Below are 22,651 nucleotides of genomic sequence, written 5' to 3'. Positions count from 1 at the left end.
AGGATATGCTATTTATGGAGCCAAACTGGGGGACTCTGCACTGTTTTACAGAATGTGAACTAAATAAAAAATTGACTTTAAAATAAAGGCCTAAGCACCATTTTTGGAAGATAGGTACTTATGTTTCAGTGGCATACAACAATTGTGTATACACCCTAAATACTATGATTACAGACATACCTGGAGTTACGTACATATTGAATACAAGTGTGTCTTTGCAATTAGGCTGATTTCATGCCTGAATTATGATATATCAGAGACTTGAGACAAAAGAGAAATATGCCCATTGTAGCAACATGAGTAGAACATGCCAAGCAATTAATGAATATGATGAAATTACCTCCAAAAAACAACTATGCTTTGTTAACTCACAGTGTCTACTCTCTGATGGAAGTGTTTCCTGTTACCATGAACTCCCGGAGAGACTGCCTGAATTTGAGAGACAAAAGACCTTAACAGTTCTGTGGGTTTTCACTGTCGAAGTCAACCAGCTAACTAGCTAAAAAAATTATTTCATTGAAACAAAATCAGACCAGTTTTCAAATGTTTTCAAATTCAGGAACCTGAAGAAAGGTCCTTCCTCTAATTTTAACTGCAAACAAGTGTTTGGATTTTCATAGATGTGGGTGGGTTATAGTGCTCCTTAATGTCAGCAAGAGCTCAGGAGTAATGGTGTCTATAGAAATGGAGTAAGTTAATTTGATACTGTAGATTTATAGTCCTAACTCAGATTTTAAAAACTAGCCCTAATATTAAAAGCAGTTTAGGTAGCTGTGCTTTGGGTCTTATACTTAGTTCTCTTGATAGACTACTTCACAGCAGGTTTTGAATGCCATTTCAGTGGATGCATAAAGAAGGATGGAGCTGAGATTTCTCTTGGACTATGAAGCACAAACACAAAGAGGGAATAGAGTCTCCAGCGTACAAGCTGCCCCAAATGTGGTGGAGAAGAGATAAGGCTGTAATTCTACACTGTGCAATGTGCTGAAGGCCTGTTGTAGCTCACCTAGCAATATATGGACACATCTGCTTCCAAGCAAAGACTTCATAGCTTCAGCTGCCTGGAAGAATGTTAAGCTGTCCTGAAGCAGAAGTTCTTTCATGCAAAAGAACTTCTTCATGGTGAGAGTGACAGAGCACTAGAACAGGCTGCCTAGAGAGGCTGTGGAGTCTCCTTCTCTGGAGATATTCGAGGCCCGTCTGGACGCCTACCTGGGCAGCCTGCTCTGAGGAACCTGCTTTGGCAGGGGGGTCAGATCCGATGATCTTTCGAGATCCCTTCAAACCCCTACATTTCTGTGACTCTTGCTGTTACTCTAGAGCAATGTGCTGCTTCCTGTATTTTCCTTGTAGACCTGGTACAGTTCTTAGAGGGTGTTGCCATTAAGTGGTTGTCTTATTGTTAGTATCTTGGCTACTTTGACGTGTTCCTGAAGGTAATCAGTAACTTGGACAAAGTAGGGTTAAGTGTATTTTGAGGTATTTCTTTAGGAGCTTTCAATCCTTTTTATTACTGTGATATGATTATTAATTAAAACCAAGATCAACCTCCATTATTGTTCCATTTCCGTGACTTGATTTTCCAATACTTAATCGCATTTTTTTTGGCAAATAATCTGCACTGGCTAGATATATATGCTGAATCAATACCATAGCACACTTTTTTCCTTGCTCGCTGTATTGTATTTTAATGAGAATCTGAAGATTTGCTGCTGCCCTTTGCAGGCGAAAGGTATTAAGGAGAAAAGATTTAGGGAGGGGTTAAGTGACTTTTCTAGTTCTGTTGCATTGCTGATGTTACACCAGGTCTGCTTTTAGCCTGCTGTTTTCACTTGTAGCTCTTGCTCAAGTCAAAAATCCTTGCTGCACGTTAGCAAGGCTGCAAGTCAGTTGCTATGGTATTTAGCATTTCACTTAGCCAATCCGCTTGCTTTTGTGATGATTCAGCCCAGAACAAGGAATCGGTCACACAAACTAGAGCTGTAATCAAAAGAGCAGCTATTGTTGGCTTCAAAATCTACAGATGTTGGGAGAACAGCAGAATTTGAGTTTTGAGAAAATATGTATCACAGTCAGTGTTTTTGGTGTGTTTTCTAAGACATAACTAAATGCTAGTAATAGTGGTCATAGCCAAAATTTTCAGGATGATGACAAAAACTGCATTAGTGGACTAGTTTCTGTATGTTGTCACCTCAAAGACTTCAGTAATTTACAGCTAATTTATTATTATTACTATTGTTATTATTATTCTGTGGCCATTTTCAGTTGTAGTACAGCACATACGCCTCATGTTTTTCATTATGTTGTTTAAAGAGAGTATGTTTCTTACAGGTTATTACTTGCTAGTGGAAGATTACTAGACTCCGCTGCTTGTCTTCTCAATTTTAGTGTTGTGTCTTGGCTAATGAGAAGATTTTGGAAGGCTGCTATGTAATGCGGAATGACTTTGATGGTCATAATGGTGCTGTGTCACTGCAGTGATCCAAGGTCATAAGAATGACAAGTTGGTTAGAGAGAGGTAACATATTGTGTGAGATGAACTATACAAAAAGGAAGGATGGATTTCTGTGGGCAAAATCTTCTACAGATTTTTAAGAAGCTCTTTTGTGCTTGCAGGCAGGTTTGTTTTCATCCCCATCTGTCTGCAATTGTATCAGTAGGACAAATAAAAAATACTCCAGCTTTTATAAAACCCTTTTTCTCTTTGAAGTCATGGTTATCCACAAATAAAACTTCTTCATTTCAGTTTAGAAATTGCTAGAAATCACACTTGAGGAATACAATGTTATATGCCAAAGACCATCAAAAACCCAGACAGTACACCTGATAACAACCAGTATGTGAAAACACATATTTGAATTTGGAAATAACTAGACAAAATAAAATAAAATAAAATAAAGATTTACTCTAGGAAGACCTTTTGTCTTTGGCACACTATCCTTTCCCAGTGCATATCAGATACTCCTATTTTAAGCCGTTGACGAGAGCTTTTGTTTCCTTTCCCCGACCCCTTCTTTTTGTGAATGGAGGTAATACTGTTCCACTGTGGGCTAAAGTGCTGACAGTGAATACTGATACCTCTGCTCTCACCCAGTATGAAGAGAACCACCTCATAATGATCATTGACCATATATCAATGACCATCGGTCATTATGGATGGTCAATAATGTATAGCAAATAGTTCTTCACTATAATAATGTGGGATATTTTATACTGATTCTTACCTTCATCTACAAATAAATTTGGAGGAGGGAGAACAAAGAGTTTCTTCTTGGACGTGGGTTGTTGGTGGGTGGCATTCACAATGTTTACAGGAATCTTAGGAAAAGTAATGCTAATTTGTAGTGGTTGCAGACATTAAAAATACAGTGGAAAACATCCCGAAGGTTATTATGAAATTGAAATGCTCATAAGTACACTGCAAGTATTCTTTAAGTGACAAGTAATGTCATTGTTCCAGGTTCTTGTCTGGTGACTGGGATGTGATGGAGTTTATTAAGGGATGATGATTTGAAATGTAGAAGTGGGAAACCTCAACAATGACTCCAAGTGAAATGACAGAAGAACTTACCAAAGTTCTTTTGTAGTTGTCTGGTGCAAATAAATGCTTAGATGAGGTCTCCCATTGGTGGCATAGGTGATCTAGAGATAAATGAATTTATTTGTTACTCAAGTACTGCAGTCACTGAAGCCACAGTCATTTAAAGAAAGAAAAGCATATATAGAATTCTTAAGCCAGAAAGTGGAGAAGAATATTGAAGGTCTTGACAGTATTTTCTGCAATGGCCATTGACTTTTAATACTTTTGCAAGAAATTATATGGGATATTATTTTAGTATTTTTTTTTTTTTAAATAACATCTTTGTTACACATATATTCCTATATGCTTTCACTTAGAAATTGTGCTTGACTACTAAATGCCCTTCTCTACTTGTCACTCAGCTTGCAAGGCAAGTCATAAGGGATTTGATTCCATTTAGCAGAGCCCTGTCATTTTAAGGAAAGTGCAGTATAAGAGATGGGAAGCAAATTTCACTTCAGTTACATAAAGACTACTCTGTGCACTGATCTGGTATTCAAAGCCTTGGCTTGCTACCCATCCCCTTATTTATCTTTCACATGTTGCATACACATACTGATAGTTCTTCACTGTTTATAATGAATCTTTACAAGTAATCATATATACCACTCCTCTGCTGGTGTAACTTACCATAGCTCTGCTGTTTTTGGAAATTATAATAGCTTTATGATGGTTTGTATACCCAGAGGACTTGCCCCATTTCTACAAAAAGAATACTCTGGGCTTGATTCACACTCACCATTTATTAAAAGTGGTGCTTTTAACAGTAAAAAGGAAAGTAGAAGAAAAACTCTGCCATGAGTAGGATGTGTGCAAACACACACCTGAGTGACTTAAGTTGAATGGATTACTGCTGTCTGGACTAGATTCACATAATGACAAATACCTTCATAAAAAGGACTGCTTTGATACAGCACTTCATCTTTCTGAATTTCAAAGATCTACAAATCTAAATGTAAGCATGTGTAAATAAGCATTGAAATCATCCTGGCATGTATAATAGATTTTTTTTTCCTATTCAGTACTTGCATTTATTTGTCTTCCAATATATCTTCTAGAAAAGAAAGGCTTTTGAAGAAAATTGAAAGATACAAATTAAAATGGAAAATATAAATCCAGGAGGATCCACCAAGTTATTTTCTTTGATGCTATACAGACCTGGGATGAGGGGTTGATAGCTTGGGCTGCTCTGGTTTGAATATCAATATTAATATATAATGAGTTCCTTAACTTCATCTCCTTATGTTCTGATGACAGGAATGCAGTTTGTTTTGCTGACATAGAGCGTTTTATTTGTATGCTTATGTGATTTTTTTTTTTTTTCTTTCTTACCACGTTTTCATTTTTCATTAGGAAGATCCTGCCTTCCAGTAAAAGAGAAAAGGGCACCTGTTCTCTAAATCCTGTAGTCTGAGGCTCTGGGGTCTGTTTAAAATTTTATTGAATGAAGCAGTTAATGCTTCTTAAAACCCAGCTTCAACAAGCGTTCTGTAGAACTGTTCTTGATGGAGAGTAAATTGATTAATCTGAGTGGAATCCCTTCAATAGCTTTACAAAGGGTTTTAGACTAAGGAATTTTCAAGGTACTTAATTATTTCAATGACTTAGGTCAGGACTGAACTATTGGTACCTGCCTGGTAATTCAAGAAATTAGGAAACTCAAGAGAGGAAACTCTCTTGAGTGTCAGCTAATTAAACAGATGGAAGTGAGTAGAGGAGCTAGAGAGATCTGGGCTGAAGCTTGTGATTTACAAGTCTGGGAAAGTCCATTGAGGAAGTATTTTTCTGTTATTGAAAGTGATTGAGAGAACAAGGTGCTTGCTTGCTTACAGGGTCAACAGTTTTGTTCCTGCTTGAAAAATGAACCTTAGATGAGGAAAATTTTCACCATTTTTTTCTTGTCTCAAATTTCTTTGTTTTTTAGGGAAAGCTATAAGGAAGCTTGTGCACAAGGCGACTGTGGTGGCATCTAGAATCCTCAGATTTCCTTGACTGAATTCATCTGCTTTTAGCCCTAAATATAGTAGACAAGCTGCACTGCTTGCACTGATAGATTATATCTTCCAAATGATAGACCAAGGTACAGTCATGTATACTCACAATTTTTGATCTCATTTTACTCTTGATTCTGTTGCTTTTTGGCTAGTTGTGACAGTATGGTTTGTCCCAATTGATATGGACTGTCTTCTCATCATCTGCCTCCTGCTAAAAGTGCTCTTAAAACAATTAATTGAAAGAGACTTCTGGCCTGGCTCTGGCATTTGATGTTGCCAGCTGCATACAGGGTTGCAGCTTGGTGGGAAGCTTACCCACTGCTATGATTTACAGACCTACCTTCAGTGGCAGGTAGGCAGTGGGACTGTTGGCAGCACAACTTTATTTTGTCTTACTACCTGTGGAAAAGAAAAAAGTGAAAACCTAAAACCACCTTTTTGACATATATTCTGCAATTACTTTGTGTACTCAGCAGTCATAAAATGAAAAGAGACTGTGTTCTAACAAAGCATACATTTTGACTGTAAGATAAGAGCTCTGTTATCAAAAGAAAAAGAATCAATAAAGTATAATGTTAAATGATAGTAAATAATTAGGTTTGTTTATGTCTGCTTTGGCACCTCAGCTAGCTTTGGAAACAAGCAAGCAATCTCAGTGCCAACTGGCTTGCTTTCTGAGGCTAGAGCTTCTCTTTGTGTTTGTTTCAGATGGGGGCATCTTCTGTCTCCTATCTGTGTCTCTTCTAAACTCTAGGGAAGGTGATTTATTAACACAGAATATCACCAGTTTCACAATGTTTTTTTGGTGTGATGGTGTTGGTTCACATGCTAAAGAAGTTACTTCCTCTGGTATCCAATAAAATATTTTGCTTTGCTTGGACAGCGCATGAGATCTTAAAATTATGACTACTGAACTTTTTTTTATTGCTTTATCTGAGTATGACATTGGCTGAATACTAATCCAGTTGCACAGAGGCTATTAAAATTGTGATGTGATTGGCTGTTAAATTGGAAGACTTCAGAACTGTCATTCCTTTTGGCCAAAGATGGGGAAATGTTCCCTTGTTGTGTCTTTTCAGTTCCTTCATGCTGCATGTTGAGCTGCAGCTGTTCCCTGCCTCCACCTTCAGATGTTGAGCTTTATTTTGGATGTACCCAGATACAAAATCTTCCAGTGGTTTCTCCAGAGAACACAAAGTACTTGGGAGAGCTGCTGAATCTGGAACAGACGGTCCTAAGCTAGATTGGCTGGCACGTGGCCTCCTGTGAATGTTCAGGTCTTCTTAGGGAGATCCTACAGCAACCATGATCAGCATGAATTAAATGATCAGCTGGTCCTGTGGAGCATGACCACAATAAAGAAGTCTGTAGGTCATGCACAAAGAATTTGCAAGTTGTGTGTGGCTTTCAGGCTGCTACATGAAATCTGTTTTTTGTTGTCTGGCAAAAGATACTGGATTTAAAGAATGAATGCCATGGGGTTTCAGGCTTGCAGAGTTGGTCTACAGATTATCCTTTTGCATATAATTATTTTAAAATATACCTACTTGCTGAGAGGTTAATGAAGGGAACAAAACATTGTTCTGTTTTGTTAGTATAATATAGTCAATAATTAAATATAATTCTGCCTTTTCAATCAGTAGCATCAGATCACACCTTTGGTGCACAAATAGGTAATTTTGTCTCTGTTATTAGTGAAGCAGGAGGAGCGCATCGTCACTTATTGAGTAATGATACTATCTATCTCCGATGACATTTAGCTGGCCTGGAGTGGTCTGCTTCAAATACTTGCCATTCTTCTCCACCCCCAGTGTTTCTTGACAAGTGTTTATATCTATTGTATATCTATCTGTTCAGCAGTTGGCAGGTCAAAGCACTTGGGTAAGGTAAATTCATTTTCTTTGTTCACGGAAACTCTGGTATTATTTAGTGGTTGTTTTAGGCTAGAAAAAGTATTGCACTACTCTATCTGCAATTCTCAGGAAAATTCTGACTGCCAATAAAACAGTTTCTGAATGAGAGAGGCCTTGAGAGAGGTTTCTTCTGCCACAGGAGGAACCGTGAGCACCGCATTGGGAATATCTGGGAGCTGCCAAAGGAAGCTATAGCTACCCATAGGCTTTGGCACAAGGCACTGCTGTTTAATGCCTGCTGTGAGAAGAGAGGATGGGTCAGGTTCTTGTGGGACGATAGATTTCTGTTAACGTAGATAGTACTGTAATGGTGGCAATAGTCTGAAGATACAACTTTTAAGTCCTGCTAGTAAATGAAAGGGATTTGATACTTACTACATAATTTAGAAATACCTGAGACCTATGGACATGAAAAATGTGGAATGAAAATATTCACTGAAGAGAAGTGCATAAATGTTAAGAAAAGTTGGATTTATTTTATTATTATTTTGTTAGCAGCTTTTGTAGTTAACAATCACAAGTGAACTTTATTTTAGCTCAGTAATCATTCAGTGAAGGAATTAAATGTATAGAAAGGAATCTTGAAATTCCCCTGTAAGTTACTTTCTTTTAACATTGTCTTTGAGTGCTTGACTCGGATGTTTTTCCTTTATTTTATAACTAAACATTTGTAATAACACACAAGATGTTCCAGCTAGATACTAGCTTGAGTTGGAGCATAAGAATATACAGATCACCTTAGCTCCAACTCACCAGCACGAAGGGCTGGTGATGAACATCATCAGAAGACAGTAGCAGAGGATGCAGATTTGAAGTGTTTAGTGGAAGAAATCTAAAAGCTGTTCTTGCAGAAAACTGGCTGTGCTAATGTAATAAACACACTGAGAGACCTTGCAGCATAGGGAGACAAATAACAAAGAAAACTTTAGGGGCAGAGTGATGCAGAAAATAATAGAAAAGTTGTTTTGCATTTTCAACTAGTAAAGGGATTATATGGAGATAAAACAGTTACTGACTAATACTGTTGAGCATTTGATATGGAAGGAAAGTGTGATCCATTAAAGAGCAGTCCATAAGCCAGAGGTCTCTGTAACAAAAGGGCCTAATGGGCTTTGTTGCATTGATGAAGTGATGTAGGGTGGGAAACGTGGTGGGGGATATGGCAGAAAACCAGGAATAGGCAGACCTTTCCATCCTGTTGAAATTCACAGCTAGCATGAATTTGGCACAGAGGAGGGTTTCAAAATGAGGCTCCAGTTCTTCACAATAGACAGGCAAGAGGGCCGTTGTTATTCTTGTTCTATCTGTGAGCTGCGTATAATATGGTATTGTGTGGTGTTTGCTTTTATAGCAGTTCGTTTTATTGCACTGCATTCCCATCTAAAAACACAGCAAACGTGGTCAGCAGCTCAAGTGATGCTTCTTCAGCAGCAGCATACTGATCCAAACTTCTCTGTGTGCTCAGCACTGCAACATCATCGAGCGGCTGCTGGCTGTGCTGCTATTTAGCAGTGCTCTAGCTGCTCCTGACAAGTTGATGTACTGGCACATCAGGATCTGGTATTGGTACATCATAGGGAGACAGGATGATCGGTAACTGTATTCCCTTGCGGTGCTGTGGTTATAAATACACATCATGAGGAGATCACTTCTTCGCCTTCTCTTCTTGCACTGTTCTGTGTTACGGAGGTGGTGCTAATGCGACCGGTCTGATACTGGGTAATTAAAGGCTTCATAAACCTGATGTGCTATTACATACCTCTAGATGTAGCTTATGTGCAGTGCTGTGTTTTTCACCATTAAAATGTGCAAGGGTAATAACTAACAAACTTACGCACCTAGGCATTTTTCTTTTATTTTTACAGAATGTTAAAAGTGAAATACCAGGAACTTCTCTGCAAGAATAAATAATTATGGCCTTCAAAGGAAACAGAGAAAAGCTTTCATCCAATACGATTCGTTATTTCATTTTAGCATGTTCTTCTGTTCTATTTTGGGGTTTTATTTCTTCACCTATTTGTGTAATGAAGCCATTAACTAATTTACAGTGGGGCAGCAATTAATGAAGATTAGTTTAAATATTAGCTTTAAAAAAAAGTCATCTGCCACCAAGTTGATGGGCAGAAGTCACGATTCTCAGTCAGAGTCAGTGTAGTAACTAGGTAGCACATCATGTCTTCAAAGTTTTAAATACTGTGTGAGAAAAAATTAACAAGTAGCAGTCACTTTGAATAGCTGGTGTTGTTAGCCTTATCTTAATAGCCTTATCTGAATATATTTAGGAGTCTAAACAGCTAAATTGATTTCTGTCTGCAGAAGTTGTGTGAAGCCCTTTGCATGTTAATGTGTAGCATGGTGTCTGGACATATTGTGGCTCAGGCAAAATCTGAAAAATTATACAGCTGCAACTGTTTTATTTAGCAATTATTTAAAAACCCATTAATAACTACACTTAGCAACTTTTTTGTTACTTACCTGTTTGTCAGTGTAATTTAGACAGCTTCTTTAATAATCTTAGTAGTTTATATATTGCTGTTCAATTGCTGCAAATAATTATTTTCTGATTAATATGATTCCGATTAAAGCACAGTATCAGTAACGTAATGAAGGGAGCAAACAGCAAAAGTGAAAACAGAACTAAAAACCCCAGTATAAAAATGAGCAAACCTCAAAGTGACTCCTCTACATTTCCCAAAGAAAACCAGCACACACAAATAAAAAGTACTATATACAATCCTGTTACAGCCTAGAAAAGGTCCAATTCCGGAACCAGCTGTTCAGCTGTCACCTGATTAGTACTTCCTAATGCTGCCTGGTTATTCTACTAAGGGGGGGGGGGGGGGGGAACAAAACAAAAAACCTGAAAGCCCTTAGGGTTGTTGGAGGAGATCTGCATTCTTTCTGTTAAATTTAATTAGGGATTTAGAACAAGTTTTTCCAGATTTTAGCCATTAAACTTTATGACTGAGAAATTTGAAAACGAGCATTCCGTCTATAAGGTTACTGCTTTTGGCACAGGTTGCTCACTGGAAAGGCGGTGATGTTTAAGTCATTAGGATGTGTGTGTATGTATGTGTTCATCCCTGGTGTTTCCTACCATGTTAATGGAACCTTCAATGTAAATAAACAACTGGGTAAGCTCGCTATATCTAGTTATGTTGTTACGTTTAATGTGTTTTAAATATTTTTTGTACTGCTTCTGCTATGTAAGTAAATTAGGATGATGCCAGAGTATAAACTAGGGACCCCAGGGGCACTGAATTACAAACTGGTGGAGTTAATTGCATTGTTTCTTAGAGCAATTAATTGCATTGTTTCTTAGAGCAATTAATGACAATTTCAGCATAAAACCTGTTAACTCAAACGAGCCTTTTAATTGTAAAGTAAGAGAAGTTCTGGGAAGTTCTGAGTTTAATAGTGGGTCGTTGTTTGCAAAGTCTTTATATATCATCTAGAGTAGTTTTACTGTTGTTGTTGCCCACGAGTGCCCTCATTTTTCTCGGAGAGTTGAGTGCAGTCCTGTGACAAAGGCTGCTCCAGTAGGACACAAGGTGGGTCTCCTTGCAGCATCCCCTACTGGCTTATTGGCGGCACAGCCTTGGCACTAGTGCTTGCTGAAACCACACTGTTCTCAGGACAATCTCACTGAAGTCAAGCTGTTATAACACCTGGAATCAGCACGTGGAAGAACAGAAAAAGAAAACAAATTGTGGGTGTGGAGAAATTAGAAAGTTATCATTAGAAGGCTATCATTGCACTGAGTATTGTGTCTGTCTGCTGCTTTGTTCCTGCCTCAGTTGCAACACAAGGGAAGCTCACTGTGGTTATGGATGTCTCTTAAATACTACAAATCCTTATCTTTCTTTCTTAACTTTTGTTTAATTCTTAATCATTTCTAATTAAATAAATATTCAGCTGTCTCTTCCCCTGAATAATACTTAGCCGATCTGTTTCCCTACAACAAAAAACTAAACCAAACCCAAACCTCCACAGATGCAGATGTAACAGTTGCATTGCTCACTGTTATTTTTAGCAGATTGTCCCATTTGTTTCCTGTTGATACAACCAATAATATATTGGATTTTAATCCAGCTTGTAGAAAACCATGTGATAAACAAATGTGTTATCTAGGAAAATGGGTGTCAGTTTTAATAGGTTGGCAAACTGCTATGTTGTGAAATGCTTTTATCAAAACTTTAATAGGCACGGACCTCTTAAGGAATCAGATAGAAGGCAGGGAAAGAAAAGACTGCTGTAGAGACTTAGTTTGATTAAAATGTTTTGGTAAGGAATCCTTAATTATTTTAAAGAAAGCCACAGTGGAGTCTTTTCTCCTGTGCAGATAAGAAACTGGGAAGTTTTCATATTGCATTCAGATGTGTGATGCGAAATGAATTAGTTATTAGCTATATCTCCTTGGGGCATATGCACTATAAATAGCTTTTCCAAGTCTATTGCTTTATTCTGCTCTGCACTGTATTGTTAAATTGCAGACCAGAATAAAAATGTCTCCAATCTGTTGAACTCTGAAGCCATGAATACGATATAGATTTTGCTCTTTCACACTGAGGTCTATTTGTGTGGTACACAAGCAGCTTGGTTCAGTGCTCTCTGATTTTTCAGAGTCCCAGGATAAACAAAACACCTGTTGTTGGTTCAGCTGTGGCTGTTGTGCAACATGGGGAGGTGATCTGGGTTTAATAATTTATTCAGATCCATAATAACGTTGGTAAAGATGGAAGAGGCTTTTTAGTTGGAGCTGTGAAGCAGGGCGTCAGCCCCACTGCCTTTGTTTTGTCATAATAACAAATAGATGTGAACTGGGGCCATAACTTACTTTTCAGCGTTGGTCTTGGAAAAGAGGTCTGATTACAAACCCAGAAGACCAGGGTGTTTTCTGTGGTCCATGAACAATGGCACATTGTTTATGATTTTGTTTCGTAATGAAGATGAGAGGACACTGTCCTCACTGTTAATACTTACCCTGCTTTACAGTAATGAACTCAATGTGCTCTCTGGGATGGTTCAGGGAGATTTCCTTTATTTGCGGTTACTAGAATTTGAGGGTGTTAAAATTGCAGTGAGCTTAATTCTCTGCCTGTTCAGTTCAATATTCTTATAAATCCAGGATTATACCCCGTGTATTACTCTTCCACCATTCCAGACAAGACAGGAACTTCAAACTCTTGAGGGAGTGATCCCTGTAAGGAACCTAGAAGATACTTCTCATGGTAATGTTTATAAAAGCTACAGCTACTTTTTCAGTGATGAATGTAGCGGTTTGAACAAGAATGCTTATCACCACATTTAGATCATTTCCTTGTTTTTAGGCCTTCCAGAAGCATAGTCCTGATGTGCGGTGTATTGACTACAGTGGAAAAGGATCCCTGGGCCAAGCCTGCTAGCCTGCTGTGACTCTTCTCTAGAGGAGGTGGAGAGAAGCAGTCGGCTGAGCGATGTCTCGGCAGCCAAGTGCTGCTCCTACTGCCCCTCAAGAGTTGTGAGCAGTCTCTGTCTGTGAGGGGGTAGCAGCAGTGTGCCCTCTGAGTTGGGCAGCAGCAACCCTTGTGCAGTGTGAGGTGCAGTGAGCTCAGTTTGTGAGGCGGTTGTGCAAGGAGGATGGGAGAGACATACCCAAAAGATGAGCTTCTGCCCTGGGCTGGATCTGCACAATCCTGACTAATGCATCACTTTTCTGTTCTCTTCAGCTAGCTCAGACTGAGCTCCTTTAACACCGTTAAAGGCTCTGTAGTAGTTGCCTAAATCTCAGAGAAGAGGAATTGCCTGTTCTCCAGTTCCACATGACCTGTGGAGATATCTAAAGTAAATCTGTGCTTCTGTTTTGAAATGGAAGTCTTCCTTGAGCACTTGAATATGTAAATCAGAAGGGACTTGGCTCAAAAAAATCCACCTCATCCCATTAGGACTTAATTCTGGTAGGAGCAGGCCCAAATTCTTACAGAGTTCATTGAGGATCCTGAACTGTTATGTGTACTCAGTCCTGTAGCAAATTAATTCATATTGTGCTGGACTGTGTGGAGCTGTGGGTTAGAGTCCTCTTTGTTCAGCCATGCTGTAGAAGAGGAGGAAATATCAGAAGGAAGGGGGCCCCATTTCTGTGCACTACCCCTGCTGAGATGACTTGGGAACGGAGAGAATTTGTGTCAGACTTAGCCCAGGGGAGTCTGAAGGCACCAGTTGCAATTTCACTTTCTACCAGGTGAGAGGCAAAGCTGGACTGGGACCTCCAGCATCGCTGTTTGCAGTCTGTGCCACCCTGGCTAGTGATGGGTGACGGGCTGATGTGATCGGTGGTACCCCTGCAGTGGACTTGAAGCATATTCTCTGCCAAACGCTCCCCACACTGGTCCATACCATTGGCACTGTGATCTGTTCTGTTCTGGTCTCCCTGGAGGAGAAGCCACCTTCTGGCACCGTAACGTTTCTTTCTGTATCCATTCCCTTGAGGTTCAAAGTGCCACAAGGCAGCCAGGGCCTGAGAGCTGGAAGTATGGGAGAGAACAGCAAAGGTGAAGGCTGGCCCTTGAGCAGTTAGCATCAGTTCAGGGAGGTGAGCATGTGTGCTTAGCTACTTATCTCTTTGTATTAATGAGCAACAAACTTGTTCATTTGGTTGCATCAATAAAATCTTGTAAAACAAAATGCTGCACTGCTTTACAGTGACTGCGAATTTTCTACAGCAGTGAGAAATAGTAAATACGGGGTTATAATGTTTTAAATATTGTCATGGTGTGTTTTAAACTTGCTTGAGTGATCTTGCATGCTGCCTTGGAGGGATATATTATAAATACAATTATTATTATCCTTTATGCCAAAATGACATTGACATTGGTCGAGATTCTCTTGCGAACTGAATAGCATAGCACCACTGAAGTAAAAAGACAGATTTGGTACCTTCTGTTTAAGTTGTCATGGTTGTCTGAATTCTCAGTTAATTCAAAATCCTGTTTTATGGCCTCTATTACACAGGTTTCTGCCCCCTCCTCAAAATCTCTCTTCTGGAGTGACAGAATGTAACCAGAAATGTGGTTGCTCATTATGGATTTTTTTTTTTTTCTATTTTACTATATGTGGTTTTGATTTTGTTCTTTTTAAAGCAAGAATCCATGCTGTTCTATAAGTGTGTAGGGAGGTCTTTATATTTCTCTTTGCTTGTAATGTAAGCCTTTAGGATAGGACCAATAAATTTGGCCAATTCAATTTTAAAATGCAAACAGAGTCCTCATCTTGTGTGGCTGGCAACTTTTCCTTTTATCCCTCAGCCAACTTCTCTCCAGTCCACTGGTTCTCCTCCTCTGTGTCATGCTTACTAACTTTTGCAGATTAATTTTTTATGAGAGATACCATTAAAATGACTTTGGAGATTCACATAAATTATCTCCATAGCTTTCCCTTACTCTTTGCTGTTGTGAAGATTTTGCTAATGTTGCTACAGTGCCACATGTATTCTCTAAGCCAGTGCCGAGTGTTTTTCTAATTTGTGCAGTAAGTAATTCGAGCTTGATTTTTTTAATGAAGTAAAATGCTACAATGTTAAGTATGTTACATAAATTTTAGTCATGGAGGAAGGGAGGCAAAGGATGTGTGTGAGTTCTGCTTTATCGTTTGCACAGCTGTTACACCTCTGTGAACCAAATTCAGCAGATCTCAGCCTGCCAAGAGCAGCCCTGCCTTCTCCTATGCCACTGAAATGTCTTTCTGAGACGCAGTTCTGATTCTTTGTTCCCTCAAAGTTTCTGCCTTTTTCCTTCTAGATATCGGCCCTCAAGTTCTGGAGAGTCTGAGCAGGAATTTATACTCGTATAGGAAGAAACTAAGTACGCGTGGTTGTGTTTGGTGCATGCTTCATTCTTAGAAGTTAGGAAAGCACCATTTATTTGCAGTGCTCCAGTATCTAGCCACAAATCGCTAAAGCAGAGACTTAAGGTAACCTGGGCTCTAGCGCTGATCAAAGCAGCAAGCCTAGAAAGCTGTGCTATTTGCAAACATGAAGATTCAGGCCAGTGCGAGGCCTGCGGGGTGTGTGTAAGCAGCCTGTTCGTCCCAGGCATGTAAAACGAGTCTCTGCTGTGGTCTCTGAGGTGATGGTCGTTATGTTTAAGCAAGAATGATGAGTGTCCTTTACTTTTTAAAGAGTTGGTGAAAATGTGATAATTTTATGTATTTATCTATTTGTCCTGTACAAAACTATGCCTACGTCCTCAGATGTGACTTAGCTCTCTATTTAGTACTGTAGCCCATCTTTTAATGTCTAGATAACGTCTCCCAGATTATGTTAAATGTTTGATGCTCTGCTAGTAAAATCTGGGAAAGTTTTATTGCTGTGAGTAAACTGATTCTGCTTTTATTTTAAGGGACCAAGTCTTGCACCTGACTTAAGGCTGACTTAAGGCCAGATTGTCACATGAATTTTTATCACCTAAGAACCTTATAATTTGCTTTTGAGCTGTCAGACTGAACATAAACTGAGCCTCTGTTACCCTGCTCATGTAGCTCCAAAGCACTGCATTTTATTTGAGGGTTTTCCAACATTTATGATTGGTAGGTAGTGCATGTATAGGTATGAAGGTTAATTAAATCAAGTGGTGAAGTTTGTAGAACAGGGAATGCTTCATTAAGCCCTGTGTGAATTAACATGTACAATCTGTTCACAATACCCCAAGTGCCATTCACTGAGACAGTGTAATTACAGCTTACACACAGTTTCATTAGTTTGTGTTTCTTCTGCTGTGGTTGACATGTATGTTGTCTTCACTGAAACCCTGGAATAGAGGAGGGACTGCTCACTGGTGGGCATCTGAGCATACTGACATTCAGCAAATCATTTTTCCTTTGGGTTCTAAAATGTCTTATCCCAGATGTAATTAAGCTTGTAATTCATCAGCTGACACAATTTTTCCCCCTCAAATTCCAGACCTAGCTGAAGACTTGTGAAATGGCTTATCCATTTCTTTGCTTTAAACAGATATGGACACAATAATCATCTTTCCCCAGTGCTATCCCCGGTGCTGTTCATTTTCTTTCTTTTTTTTTTTTTTTTCTTTGTTGTTATTGTTGGTTTTTATGTTTTATTCTTATTTATTTATTATTATTATTATTGTTTATTTTTTCCAGGGCAGGATGCTTTGATATCCTTATGTTGCAGTCTTTAAGACATGTCTCTCTTTGATAACTATGATGTTCAGGCAACTATAAAAGCTAGGTGGCTGTGGAGATATGAGGGCTTCAGTAAAAATTTAACCATGTAGATTCCCAAGGGTTTCTTTTAATAACAACTGCTACCAGAACTGTGAATGCACTTAAACACTCTGAAGTGTTGTCACCAATCTGGGCAAATTTGCATCTCTCTTGATATGTATTTAGTTGATTCTTGGAGAAGGACAGTTAAAGATCCAGTTGTGATCACTGAAAATCAGAGACTAGATATGTGCATAAAAATTTGGAAAGTCATGTGCACATACTTGATATTGCCCTTGAGATAAGTCCCATGGGCCTATTCAGGTGAGAGAAATTAAAGATGAGAAAGCACTCGAGGTCTCAGGTCTCTAGACAGAAAAACAATATTAATGAGAGTAATAAAAAGACTAGTGAGGAGGAATGAATGATGAGCTTTATTGCAGATCTTATCTGTAAATTATTTCTTTATATTAAAAAAAAAATCAGCATAAGTCCTCTATGAAGTTGCTAGACTGATTCAAGAACTGAATAAAGTGGGGATGTAATGGAAGTAGCAATTAAACCAACCTCCTGTTGTCCTGCTGTTGTTCTACAGATACCTTTAAATAGAGAATTACAGGAAAGCAGATGAAGGAATGAGGGAACACCGATGTCATTCCTTTGTACAATGTAAGTCCAGCAATGGGAATCGGTGCTGCTTCCGAAAGAGACTGCAGGGCAGGCAGGCTGAGGGGAAAAAAAATTCCAGGTTGACAGCTCAGGGGTTGTCATGGTGTTTTGTGCAGTTGTGTGTTAGTGCCTGGGAGACTACTAGCTGCATGGTGACATATAGGAGCTTTTAAAATATATATCTATATCTATCTATCTATATAAAATATTTCAAAAATTTGGGCTTTTGAAGTAATGGGCTACATTAAATTGTGGTTGTCTTCAGTGTGGATCAGTACAGCACTAAGAGCAGTTAGTTGTTCCTTTTCAATACAAAAGGCCTCCTATTATTTATTCATATCACTGCCACAACAGTGTATGATGCCTTATAGGTGATTAAAATGAACATGCCACCAGAACCTTATAGCTTAGACAGAGCACAGCAAGAGGTGACAAAAAACAGGCAGATAAGTACAGGAAGCATGAGGGTAACAGTGGCAAAAGCTCATGAAAATGCTTTCATATACCCGTAAAAGCTTCCACTTATGCCTCACATATGTTTCCTCACCGCATGTTGCCTATGTGTCTTGCTGGTTATTTGATTTTTGGTTTTGCTAACATATTCTACTCATAGACTTTGGTCCTGATACTGTTTAGCTTGAAGTCCCTGGAAGGAACTCCTAGCAATTTAAACAGTGTTGTATCAATCTCAGTAAGCAAAGACTGGTGGGATATGGTAGGGAAGATGCCTGGCACTTAAAACTTCCTTTAAAAGGAAATGTTTTGTTAGAACAAATAATGAAGCACCCTGTAATTTTTGTTGCTTGTGGAGTAGGTGTAATATTATGCACAAAAACAATACATGCTTCATCTTAACTTCCCAATACCAAGTCAAAAAGTTTGCTGTCCTGACACTGTTAGCATCCCATCTACCTCTAAGAGTATTTCATTTGTGCAGAAAAACATTTCTTGTATTTTCCACAATGATGAGATTTTTTTGTGGGGAGTTTTTTTTTTAATATATATTTACACTCCTCTATCTATATGTTACATTTATCTATCTATCTGTCTAGCGGGTAAGTGCATAAATGCATGCATCTCACTTGAATTTTATTGAACTCCTTGTCTCAGTGATGTACCGATTCCTCTCATGTTAAGTACCTCCTGTGTAGAACATTGTTATTATTAGCTTTAAATATGATGTGGTTTTTTTTTTCCAATTAATGAGGTTCTCCGTACTTGTGTCATAAGATAATTGCAAATGATTTCATTTGCACAAATTGTTGTTTTATCATCTTTAATGTTATGCCTCCAGTGCTATGGCTCTTGCTGGTGTCCCGTCTGTTCACTTTTATCCTTCTGTTTTTGCAAAATCCTTTTCAGCAGTATTAAAATTTCTTCAGAGTTTATGTATAATGTTTCATTATTCCAAAGGGATCCCATCAGCTTGACAGGAATTCAAATTTTTAAGAAGTCAGAAATCCTTTAGACTAATGTGCTGTGCATTGACAGGATGTATTCTCAAAATGCATAGGGCAAACAGGATAAATGTACATTACATGCTGTAAAACGTGGAGAGCAAACAGACACCTTTGACATTTCTTGAGCAGCAAATGGTAGATTCTGCCTTGTAAATCCCTATTTGTGTTTTAAACTTCATATGAACAAGAACCACAGAAGTGGAAGAAAACGATTTCCCTTTCTATGAAGATACCATTAGTTTCTGTTGAGTGGATTTGAGGGGGAGATTTCTTAACTATTCAGACATGTAAATATGCAGACAGACAAGTTATGAGAGCTGCAGGCATATCTGACTCTCTTTAAAAAATATCTTTACAACCTTATTTGCTTGTGTCTTTCATGCCCATGTAGATACTCTTCAAAAAAATATATTACAGCTGATTTTGTTGATGGTACATGTCTGAGAAGCACCAAACAATACAAAAACACTCAGTGCATCGAATGGAAACAGATGTGTAATAAAGTGTAATGAAATTTATTTACCTGTTTATGTGAGTGCTGCACATGTTTGATGGGTAGAACTATTTAATAAACAGCCTGCCCATGTGTTGCCAAATAGTGAATTAAATTCTGGTAAGTCTGCTTAAGTAGAGCTATATTCATGGGTATGACACTTAGTCTATTTACACCTTTCCAACTGGGTTAAAATGTCAAAAAGATGTATTTTTGTAATATAAGTACCTCAATTCCTTTTGACATTATTTTCTGTAGCTCGTTTTATATGCATATCTTTCTTTTATATTATCATCATGATGGTATTAATTTGGATGTGCAAATTAGCTCTTCATGATGTTGTCATGTCAGCATCTGGATTCAAGATGTGCTATTTCATAAGCACCGCATCCTATTGCGTTTCATCAGAGTCCCCCTTTCCTAATCTAATTATTCATAAGGAACCTTGGGGATTGTGCTAATGGGCATCTGAAGCTATAAAGAGTAATGAAAGTGGTTGTGTTACTGCTATGCAATTAAATGTATATAGAATACCGTTCATATAATTAAATTTAGGATTTTTACCACTCCTTTTCTCCTTTATAGTACATTAATTATTTCTCTTAAGTTAAAAAAGAATACTAATGAAGTTTAAGAGCTTTTTACTGGAGTTGTGGCATTTATAGTCACAAGTTGATGCTGGCTTTTATTTTTAAAGGCATTCTACAAATAAGCAGCCAGTTGTGGGAATTCATTTTTATGGGTTTTTCATGTTTTATGTGGAAGGGTGGAGGACGTTTCTGGCTGAGGCAACAGAGGGGGGTTACTGTGTATTTTCTGCTTGGTATTATGTCCACTGGTTTGATCGGGTACAATACACATTATGCTGCTGCTGACAGTAATGGGTATCGGCAGTCATTGCAATTTGTAAGTTCAGCGTGACCTTTGGTCGGGGTTTAGTTTTCTGTCTTTGTTCGTTTGGAGGAAGTGTTGTGATGAATGAAGATAAAGTATTTAGATCAAGCAGTCAATATGTTTTATGCTGATAATTCCATATTAATAAGTGCTGATGGTTGGCGTCTTTAAGGTCTGCTGACAATCTGACTGAAATCAATGGCAGTTTTGCCTCATTTAGTTCAATGGGACCAACAATGAGTCTTTAACCAGCAGAAAATTATGAACGCCAATCTCTGCTCATGTGCCATTCAGCATGAACAAAAGTTTTTATGGTGCTGTCAGGCTGAAAAAAATCCTTTTCTTTCTTGATAACAAAGCTGTATTTAGCTGAGGTAATCCCTAGGTAGCCTGTTAGAGGTGTTCCAGCTTTGTTATTTCCAACAATAGGGAATGTGGCCACTTGCTGATTCTACTTATTTAAGTAGTTACAACTGCTCAGAATAGCATCTGGGACTGCTGCGCTGCGGAAATGCAGCTGCAGACATCCTGCATTACCCTAGTTATCTTGAATTTTCAAGTGAAATTCAGACTTTTATTTTAATGCTGTGGAGTACGTGATATTAAATTCACTGTGCAGTGGCATCTGTGATGTTCCACAGCAATGAAGGGACCAGGGACTGTGAAAGCATCCTCCACCTTTGATTAGACACAGCTGGCTGAGATCTCATCCTATGGTCTGGATGGCCTTCCATTTCTTAACCATAAAAGTCACGCTATCATTTTAAAATTGGTCATCTGCATAGTAGCCTACTACAAAATGGAGTGGTTGCTTCATAAAATACCTCTTCCTTAGTTTTCTCCCCAGGTTCCCAACAGGAGAAATGAGCTGTGAAGTTTGAATGGGAATTTAACAGGTCCAGGTCCTGTCTGACCAAATGGACTGACAGCTTCTCTCTAATCATCACTAGAAAAGCAAAATGGGAGAAGAAAGGGAGGGAAAGTGCACAGAAAGTGTGGTCTCTTGGCTGGATTTTCAATTTGCTTTAAAGGTCAAAACCAACACCTTAGGTTAGTGTCTCTAATTACCAGGAGACACCTCTAGACCACAGGAAGAGTATGTCTTTTGCATTAATCAGCAAGCAAGTTTCTGCAGTCTGCATTAGTCTGCACTTTAAAATATTCTTAAAGTACAGCAGTATATTCCTAGTCCATTAATCTGTCCTTAATCTGCAAGTCCATTAATCTGCAAGTAAATTTTTGCCTCCAAAAGGAAAAGTTGTATCTGTCTTAATGTCTGTGCAAAATACTCATGGTGCTTGGTCAAATTGGCTATCTGCAAAGTCAGGTTAACGCTGTCAGATATTTTCCCAAGATTAAGGATTCTGATGAAATGCCTGGCATGTTTTATAGCAGTTTTCCATGTTTGACATTACTGTTCCCATTTGCTATCAAAACTCAGCATTGTTCTCTCATACCTTCAAAGCATATCCTCTGAGATAACACACCTGTAGTCTGAAAATCAGTAGATAAGAAAACCTTCAGTCCATTCAAACAACCTTTTTTATTTCATCTAAAAGTGGTTGGTGGTTTTTGTTTGTTTGTTTGTTGGTATTTATATTTTCTCTGTTAATTTATGTTTTTCTACGTTTTACTGGTTTCCCTAGATTACAGGGTAAAATACTTTACTTAATCCTCTGCACTAATATGTTAAATACTGAGCAATTGAAATGCCATTCTTACTGGCTATTGCATGTTTTTACTTTCCCTATTACTTTTGCATATTTGTGTTTTGCTATGTAAATATGAAAATATTTGTTTAGAACAATTTAGAAACAATAAAAGATCTGATTTTGCATTCCTGCCTAGTGTGTGCATATCTTTCCTCATCCAAGTAATACTGGTTAATGGAAAGTATTTCTGGATATTAACTTAAAAGCTTCAATAAAGAAAAACTCTGCTTGAACCTTGCTTGTGGTAGTCACTGCTCCATTAGGCATGACTTCTAATAATATTATTTTGTTCTCAAACTTTATATCCAAATTATTATTTTAACGATCCTTAGGCTTAATTTTGTGCAAATCAAATGTGAGGGGGGGTTGCTGCCATTTTGTTGTTGTTGATGATGATGTTGAATCAGTTTCTGTCTCTCTTTTTAAAGCTAATTTTCATACAGAAGTTCAAATCCCCTAGATAAAGAATATGCTCATTTACCAAGATTATAATTGATTTTTTGGCCCCGTTTTTAATACTTTGCACTGTAAATGACATCCCAGTGGAGAAGAATCATCATACAGATGTTTGAAAGCTCCTTCCTGCCGAGTATGATAATTGAAGTCTATAAAGTGTCATCAGAATGCACGTTGTTTCTAATTAGTGCAAGGCAGTTTCTCTTAGCTTTGTGTAGTTTTACTGGCCTCTTTCATTTATTACTCGACCAGCTGGCTAGTAAATCATGGTGCTCAAAAATA

General features: G+C 38.2%; 1 protein-coding gene and 1 long non-coding RNA gene across 8 annotated transcripts in view; one reads left to right on the top strand and one right to left on the bottom strand.

The window, feature by feature from the left end:
• The window catches only part of PPP2R2C (protein phosphatase 2 regulatory subunit Bgamma), a 189,756-nt gene that overhangs the window by 96,780 nt on the left and 70,325 nt on the right, over positions 1–22,651 (top strand). For 2 of the 7 annotated variants that reach the window (XM_035323774.1, XM_035323775.1), the window contains exon 2: positions 5,505–5,660. The exons of the other annotated variants lie outside the window; for them this stretch is intronic. In XM_035323774.1, coding sequence (XP_035179665.1) covers positions 5,648–5,660 — 13 coding nt within the window. In that variant the 5' untranslated portion in view covers positions 5,505–5,647. The remainder of the gene's footprint in view (positions 1–5,504; positions 5,661–22,651) is intronic. 7 annotated transcript variants of the gene reach the window in all.
• LOC118165617 lies at positions 1,131–20,875 on the bottom strand. Its single transcript, XR_004750138.1, has 3 exons — positions 20,862–20,875; positions 18,097–18,099; positions 1,131–1,302 (listed from the first exon to the last, which is right to left on the bottom strand). It is a non-coding gene; the product is annotated as an uncharacterized LOC118165617 (long non-coding RNA).

Source organism: Oxyura jamaicensis, chromosome 4, assembly GCF_011077185.1.
Source record: "Oxyura jamaicensis isolate SHBP4307 breed ruddy duck chromosome 4, BPBGC_Ojam_1.0, whole genome shotgun sequence".
Taxonomy (NCBI): Eukaryota; Metazoa; Chordata; class Aves; order Anseriformes; family Anatidae; genus Oxyura; species Oxyura jamaicensis.
Note: the sequence above shows the minus strand (reverse complement) of the source record. Positions and strands in the feature narration are given on the sequence as shown.